Below are 8,469 nucleotides of genomic sequence, written 5' to 3' on the forward strand. Positions count from 1 at the left end.
ATCGGGTAGAAAATAATGAAATTTTCCAGCAGAAAATGTCTAAATGTGCACACTGCAGAAAAAAAACACAACCTGTATCCTCTGCTTTAGTCTTATATAGTCAGGGCATTTGCATATCCTCTCTAATTCACCTGTTAATTCAAATTCGTATGAGCTCACTGCCCTCTAGTGGTTGCAGACAGAATATCAACACAAATTACTGTGAGTTTTTCTTTAAAAGATGAGCTTGAGGACATGTACAATAGAGATCTCTTTATTATAGTGCATTTATCAGATGTCACATGATGAGATTAAAAAAAGCATAAAAGATCATTAGGAAATAACTGCACACAGCTCATCATCTGTACAGAAACAATCCTGAAAAAATTAAAGCTTCACATCCGAACAAGGCTATGTGGATAACTTCAAGTTAAAATACATTACCTCAGATAAAAACATATCTACATCTGTTTACCAAATCCTGTTAGCGTGTTAAAAGTGCAGATGTTAAGGAAATACCACGACATACCCAGGGAAACCCAAAAGAATCACCCAAAACATCTGATGACAGAAAAACATGAAAGTTATTTTCTTAGAGAAGAGCAGAGTTCAGAGCGAGTTTGAAACTCATTGGAGACGTAAAGGATGTGTGGAAAAATATTCTGTTACAAAGTGAACTGGTGTTTTTTTTTGCAAGTTTTAGCTATCTGCTGGTGGAAAGGGATGGGACATATTGTTTAAGGCAGGGGTCTGCAACTTTTACTGTCATAGGAGCCGTTTAGCATCAGCTCACCTGGATTAAAGCCATATAAACTTGAAAATGTATAAAATTCTATGCATAGTTAAAACGTGGTAAATAATTATCTAAGTTTTTTTATTAATTATTTATGATATTGTACATGTCTTTTGTCTTATATTTTTATTTATTTAATATTTTTTCTTTATTCTCCAAAAAAAAAAAATTGAAAAAAAAAACTTTTTTCAACTTAAAAAAATATGCAAAAAATTTTAGGACACTTTGTGAAGTACAAAAAAAATGCAAAAATTCCAAAAAAATATAAAACTTCAAAATTTTGCAAAATTTTATAATTCTGTGAATTCACAAAGGGAAAGTTCTTCGCACATCTATTTCTCAGGACAGGTACGTTAAAGGTATCTCTTGGAATACTTTCTTAGAAAACACCCGCAAAACCGTCCAACTTGCAAAAAAAAATAAATACTTTTTTTAATTTTGCGACGTTTCAGTCCCAGGGCAGGCAGGTCTAGGACTGAAACATTGCAGAATTAAAAATATCTATTATTTGCAAGTCGTATGGTGCGCCAAATTTTGCCAAATTTTTTATTTTTTTTGCAATTTTGAAAATTTGCAAAAATTTAACCAAAACAAAACAAAAAAAGATTTTAAAAAATGACAATTTTTTGTGTAAGTTTTGAAGCTTTAAGCTAAGTTTTGGGACTACAAAAAATTTACAAAATTATAATGAATTTGAACTTTTCTTCCAAATTTGTCTTTTTGTTGATTTGATTATCTTACCAAGGGTGTAAAAACAATAAAAGTAACAATAAAAAGCAGTGGCAGGCTTTATTGACAGATGTGTTGCATATCTGGTTCAACAAAATGTTGATTTTATTTAGTGTCAGCGTCTTTAATCATCAATACCCTTCGTAAGAAAAATAAAAAATCTTTTTTTCAATAATATTTTTTAAAAGCTACAAGGAGCCACTGCAAAAGTTGCAGATGCTTGGTCTAAGGGCTGGAGGCTGATGGGTAACCCACTGTCTTCACGTACGCCTGCTTCGTGCTCATGAAATAGTGCAAATTGCATCAGAGGGAGTTCATATCTGTGTCGACTTCTGAGAGTTTGCTCCTGGCTCCGTGCAGGACAAACACCATAAAGCCTGAAGCACTAAGAAGAGCTGTAACTAAACTGTACCATGTATCACAGCGCTGATATTTTAGAGAGGGGGGTTATGTAGTAAACAGAAAAAGCCCTTTTCTGATTCTCATGAATTTGGTCCCAGGAGCGACTCAAAGCTAAGGTCAGTACGAAACACCCTGCACCTCAGGCTGTGTGTAAATAAACAAGAAAAAAGAGAATACTTCAAACACCACATGAAAAACAAAACAGACAAAAAGCCAAAGATCTAAATATAATTCATCAAAACCATGCGTAGTTATAAAATAAGTCAGAGCATCAGAGGAGAGCCCCTCTGAAAAGGCCTCGAGACGACTACAAACCCCTCACAAACTCAAACCCCGGCTCGAGCCTGTGGGGAAAGTCCCTTTGGGCCGTGATCGAGGAGGGACGAGGTGTTTGAGACACAACAGCAGCTCATCCATCCAAAAACACTGATCCACACACACACACAGGAGGAGGAGAGGAGGAAAACAGAACGGGACCAGGTCCAGTGCAGTCGCAGAGATGACAGGAAAGGTGGAGGGGAGGGGGCACGGTGGATCATTTAGCGTTCTTCAGCTGGTTGCAGAGCCAGTCCAGACCCTCGTAGAGACCGTCTCCGCTGGTGGCACACGTGGCCTGGATGAACCAGTTTCGTCTGCTCAGGCCCTGCAGCTGCAGCTTGTCTGTGAGCTCCGCCGCGGTCATGGCGTTGGGCAGATCCTGAAGAGTGGAAACAGACGGCGAATGAGCGAGGAGATGAAAGAGGAGGTGGCGTGGAAACCGAACGGGAACATGGACTCACCTGTTTGTTCGCAAAGACGAGCAGTACGCTTTCCCTCAGCTCGTCTTCAGAGAGCATCCTCAGCAGCTCGTCCTTCGCCTCGCTGACACGCTCCCTGTCGTTACTGTCCACCACGAAGATGAGGCCTGGAAACAAAAAAGAGGAAACATATTCTAAGTCTTATTTTTTGTCTTGTTTTGTTTCTTTTCTTTTTTTCCTCTGTGAATAATTAATTTCTTTTATTTTTTTCTCTATTTATTTCTATATTTTGCGATCATGATAATCAAATATTTTCACTGGGTTTTAAAATGCTTTTTTTATTGCACAATTTTGCGACTGCACTGTGACTTTTATCTTAAAATCTGTTTTAAAATCTATTTTAACTTTTTTTTGTTAAATTTTTTTATATATAGTATCATTATTTTTAATCTGATTTTTTTTTTTTAAATCTGCAAAGCACGTTGAATTGCCTTGCTGAAATGCTCCATATAAATAAATTTGATATAATAATAATAATAATAATAAATAATAAATAATAAATAATAATAATAATAATAATAATAATAATAAAAATTTGATTTAAAAAAATGTTTTGAAGCTGAAAGTCAGCAGAGAGTCTCTTGCCTTGTGTGTTTTGGAAGTAGTGCCTCCACAGGGGTCTGATCTTGTCCTGACCGCCCACATCCCAAACTGTGAAACTGATGTTCTTGTACTCCACCGTCTCCACGTTGAACCCTGCAGATGAAGGAAGAGGAAACAGAGTTAGTAACGGTGTAATCTCCTGATGATTTTCACAAAGAGCTGGAGGAGAGGACGAGTTACCGATGGTGGGGATGGTTGTGACGATTTCTCCCAGTTTGAGCTTGTACAGGATGGTGGTCTTTCCTGCAGCGTCCAGTCCCACCATCAGAATTCTCATTTCCTTCCTGCCAAAGAATTTGCTCCAAAAGGTGCTGATAGACAGTCCCATCGTGGCCCAGCTGCAGAGGAACAAACAATACGGTGATACAATGACCTGCAGAGTTTAGGCCGTCTGTCTGGAAGGTGTTTACCTGCCCTGAATGCTCAGGTTAGGCTGCATATTCAGTTCATTAACCCTCAGTTTTTAAATCTTGATGCAAAGGTTGACCGTGATTTTAAATTGGATTAAAAAATAAATTTAGTTGTTAAATCTAGTTTTTATCATCTTAGCTTGTTAGCTTGTTGTTATTTCCCAGTTCAGATGGAGTCCATCACATTTAACAGACGGGGAGCGTTCCCAAAATGAATCAAAATTGTTTTAATCTCTTTTAAAGACACATTTTTTAGATGTGCTTTTATCTGTGATTTTAGCTGACCATGTTTTAATCGTCAAACTTCTGCTTATGTTTAATTTTTAACTTTTTCTTTGACAGTATCATGGGTAGTCTTTTAAATAATCTTTAAATAATCTAATGTTTTTATTTTACAGATGTTTCCTTTCTTTATCTGGTGGTGGAGCCTTTTATATATTCCTATATTTTTCCTCAAATTTCTCTTTTACCTTTTTTTTTCCATCTTCTTTTCTTTTTCTTTTTCCTGGTTGTTTTTATGATGTAAAGCACTTTGTAACTGTTTTGAAAAGTGCTATATAAATAAAGTTTAGTATTATAATAAGACTTTCATCCCAGTTAGAATCATTTTTATCTTTTAACTATTTTGAGTAAGTAATTCATGCTTCTATTTAGTCCAAAACTCAGCTGCTCGTCTTTAAACAGATGCAAAGCAGCACACGTAGCGTGACCACATCACTCTGATCCTGGAATCCCTCCATCGGCTCCCCGTTAATTTTAAAATTCATTTTATAATTTTTATTGATTGATTTTGAATCTTTAAATGGATCAGCACTTCAGTACATCTCTGAGGATCCCAAACTGTGGAACGATCTGCCACTCTAAATAAAAACATCCCCCCCACCCCACCAGCTTGTTTTTATGGCTCTTATTTGTCTCTATGTGACATTTTAATTTATTCAATTTGTTTTATTGATGCTCTTATTTGATTACAACCAGGCAGCACTTTGGTAAACTTGATTGTTTTTAAAATGTAGTGTAAACAAAGCAGATTGCGTTGGATAAAATTAGGGCTGAACAATTAATCAAATTCAAAACGACATTGCGATGTAACGGAGTGCATTTTTCAAATCGCAGAGTCTGCAATTTATAAAAATAAATTTATAAAAAAAAGTTTCATGTACACAAACCTTCAGTCTATTTCATTTCATCACAATATGTAGGCCTAGCCTTCATGGATTTTATTAACTGTTTTAGTAAATAATGCAAAGGATACCCCCCCAAATAAATAAATAAATAAAATAAAATAAAATAAAGTAAATATATATATATATATATATATATATATATATATATATATATATATATATATATATATATATATATATATATATATATAAAATAAATAAATAAAGTAATTAATTAATAAAATTGCATGCTAAATCGAAATCACAATAATGATTTAATTAATGAAAAGGACGACAGCAGGAGGAAACAGACAATGGCAGAGTCCAAAGGAGTGTCTCCAAAAACTGGCACTAATAGAGTCTAATATAAATACCCAGTGGGTGGAGACGGGAGGTAATTTGCAGGGAAAGCTCTTTGGTTTGATCAAACTGACTCCACCCAAATCATAAACACCTGATAAAATTAAACAGGACTGACTCATATGTACTTCCTCTCTTCAAATCAAAGTTGTTGGACGAGTGATCATCTATTGTCTTATGATGACATAAGAAAACCCTTTCACTGACCCTGACTCAGTAAAACTTTAGTCTTAGTTCATCTGTTAACGGGTACATCACAGTAAAGATGGAGACTGAGGTGAATAACTTCTGAGAAACAGTCACAGGAGCTTACACACACATTCTTGAATAACAAATTATTTTTGGCTGGGGTAAGTTAAGGATCCACCCTCAGAGCTGCACCTTAGAGAAACAGGACTGACAGGAACCTGTTCACCCAGGAACCATGAGAACACCTCAACAAATTAATACTACCTGAGTTAGGATTACCACAGACAGGTGTGAGACTTTTAATTCACAAACGAGTAACTTAATAAAGTCATGATGAATAAGAAATCATTCTGGTGTTAGTTATAAGAACTTTGGTGCATAAATAAAAAGTTTAACTGTGTTTGAAACTTCAAGGATGGATTCAACTCTTCGACACAGGCTCACATCCAGCATAATGTAACTGTAGTTTCTTATTTAACTTGTTTTATTTAATATATTTAGAAGATTAAAGTTAAAACATGCACTAACTGAATAAACTCTGAGCTCAGTGAGCTGATGTTGGACCAGGAAACAGATGATAGTTTATTCATCGCCCAACGAGCCGAGCTGTGTTTACAGACACTAAACATTAAAGTTAACTTTCACTAAACTCGAAGTGACATGAACTCTGTCCGTACACAGAAGTCTGAGTCTGATAAAATCTCTTTTTTAAATCATGAGACCTCAGAGGGTCAGAGAAAGGAGATGTTTTCAAACTTGAACAGTTTCTGGCTCCAGCTGAGGAAACGGTAAAAGCGTCAAACTCTCTGAAGAGGAGCGAACAGATAAATCACTCACTTTTACGTCTCTGCTGTTTTTAACTGTCTGAAACTGAAAAATAATATTTAATAAACTATAAATAAATCGATATGAATCATGTTTTACCTTTCAGTTGATCCTGGATCCTTCTTCGGCGGCTAACAGCAAAATGGCGAGTTCCGGCTACGTCCTCTTCTTCGTCGTCACCACCATCATCAACTTCTTCTTCGATGGTGGAAAGCGCGGGAACGGAACAACAGCGCTACCTGTTGGTGTGGGGAGTGAAAAGCAACAATAAAGTACATTTACAAACCAAGTAAGGTCAGCAAATGATGACTTGATAAAATTGTTGCTGTAGAGTCCGGTTCCGCGGGAACTTAATGTCCATTAAAAGGAAATTTATCCTGTTTTAACTTGCTAAGTGATCATCGAAAGGTCTTTACCTGTAGTGGGTTAAGATTGGATCAGACTAATCTTGTCTTGATGTTGGGTCTATGTTGATAAAATAATATTTCATTGGCATTTAAAGGTCTGTAACTGGTTAGGTTTTATGTGTGTTTTTTTTAAAGTGTCTTAAGATAACGATTGTTTTAATTTGACACTGTATAAATAAAGATTGATAAATTGATTTTGAAATAGTCTCACGTTTACACATTTGCCTGTTCACACTTTACAGTTTAAAATGAGATTTTTAGCATTTTTTTCCTAAATTCTATTTGATCCATTTACAGCAAAGTTTCTATGATAACACTACACCAGCAAAGGTCTCAGAGGAAACAGAGATCTGTGTTTTCCTCTGCTAGGAAGGTAGACACTGGAGCTGAACTGTCAAAATAAAAACAATAATAAATAAATAAATAAATAAATAAATAAAGACAATTTCAAAAGCAAAAATAAATAAATAAATAAATAAATAAATAAAAAACTGTCAAAAATTAAATAAAAAAACTATTTTTAAAGGGAAAGGAAAATAATAAATAAATAAATAAATAAATAAACAAATAAATAAACTGTCAAAAATTAAATTAAAAATATTTTTTAAGGGAAAGGAAAATAAAAATAAATAAATAAATAAATAAATAAATAAATAAAGAGTATGAAGGATAAAGCTTAACAGAAGAGTGATGGAGAACAGACATTTTATTAGATTTTTGAATTCCAAAGAATTTTGTCAGAAATGAGATTTACCCTCACATCCAACAAAGCCAAAGTGACACATTTGAGTTTCCTTAAAATCCTTCGTTCATTATTTACAAGCTAGAATCATAAAAACATATTCAATGTTTTTTAGCCTTAATAATAATAATAATAATAATAATAATAATAATAATAATAATGATATCATTATCATCTTAATCTAAATGTAGATGGTTTATCATAATTTTCCTTTATATTTTGTTAATAATCCATACCATATTACTAGTCAGGGAAATAATCTTCAGATTCAAATACAGTCAAGTCTGTTTTATAAAGTCTATTCAATTTTTAGTCTTTGCTTTATTCCTCTAATCCACTAGATGGCGCTCCATCCATGGGGCTCTGGCCTCTGATGTTCCCAATAACAGGGTTTGATGTCAGAGAGGGACTGAAGGGCCTTTAATGATGTCCTGTGACACTGTGTCCTTTAATATCAGACTTCATGGATCATTTATAGATTCTCTTTCATGCTTTCGTTTCACTTGCTTCAGGATTTGTGGGTTTTCACTGCCTCATTACACAGTTTACAACATCATAATTTATAGATACAAACTGGTCAGTTCTAATTTGGGTTTCTCAGAGCATGCTCGGAGATTTATCCTGCTGTGGAAGAGGCTTAGGAGGAAAGGAGAGAAGTCTCAGTGGAGCTTCAGCATCCAAAATAATGAAGCTTATACAAAGAGTTATACAAAGCTGAACCTGTGGAAATGTCAGAGAATATTCGAGAAGTTGAGACAGACCAAAGGACTCTGACGTCAGAGTGATTTATTTAAACCAGAGTTTCGTTTGTCCGTGAATGAGGCTGAGTTTGAGGTTTAGATGCAGAGCTGCTCCTGTCCTGTGCAGACATATGAGCGAGATTTGTTCATGAGAGCAGGTAAACCCAGTCTCTTTGCATCCCAGACCACCTGGGTGGCGTTGTAGTGGGAGGGAACTCTGAAACAATACAGAATCCAATGAGGGGGCAGCAGGATGATGCCTACACCTCTTAAACAAAGTCCTGCCTCCCAGCGAACCACTGGGCCTGGCGCAGCGGAGTGAAAGCC

General features: G+C 35.3%; 1 protein-coding gene across 1 annotated transcript; it reads right to left on the minus strand.

Annotated features, from left to right (window-relative positions):
* Positions 1-237: 237 nt before the first annotated feature.
* arf2a (ARF GTPase 2a) lies at positions 238-6,470 on the minus strand. The gene is made up of 5 exons (XM_074696651.1): positions 6,353-6,470; positions 3,484-3,641; positions 3,286-3,396; positions 2,683-2,807; positions 238-2,600 (listed from the first exon to the last, which is right to left on the minus strand). Exons 2-5 carry the CDS (start codon positions 3,629-3,631, stop codon positions 2,439-2,441), a joined length of 546 nt encoding a protein of 181 aa, XP_074552752.1. The 5' UTR covers positions 3,632-3,641; positions 6,353-6,470; the 3' UTR covers positions 238-2,438.
* Positions 6,471-8,469: the final 1,999 nt, after the last annotated feature.

This window comes from Halichoeres trimaculatus, unplaced genomic scaffold (genome assembly GCF_033239565.1).
Source record: "Halichoeres trimaculatus isolate MK-OKI-2021-1 unplaced genomic scaffold, fHalTri1.1 fHalTri1_scaffold_20, whole genome shotgun sequence".
NCBI classification, from domain to species: Eukaryota; Metazoa; Chordata; class Actinopteri; order Labriformes; family Labridae; genus Halichoeres; species Halichoeres trimaculatus.

Bases quoted from the DNA above. Each gene is read 5' to 3' on its own strand.
- arf2a (XM_074696651.1), bottom strand. From the start codon at position 3,631: ATGGGACTGTCTATCAGCACCTTTTGGAGCAAATTCTTTGGCAGGAAG. The intron at 3,397-3,483 runs GTAACTCGTCCT...CTTCATCTGCAG, and splicing joins CACAACCATCCCCACCATCG to GGTTCAACGTGGAGACGGTG. The intron at 2,808-3,285 runs GCAAGAGACTCT...TTTTGTTTCCAG, and splicing joins CTACTTCCAAAACACACAAG to GCCTCATCTTCGTGGTGGAC.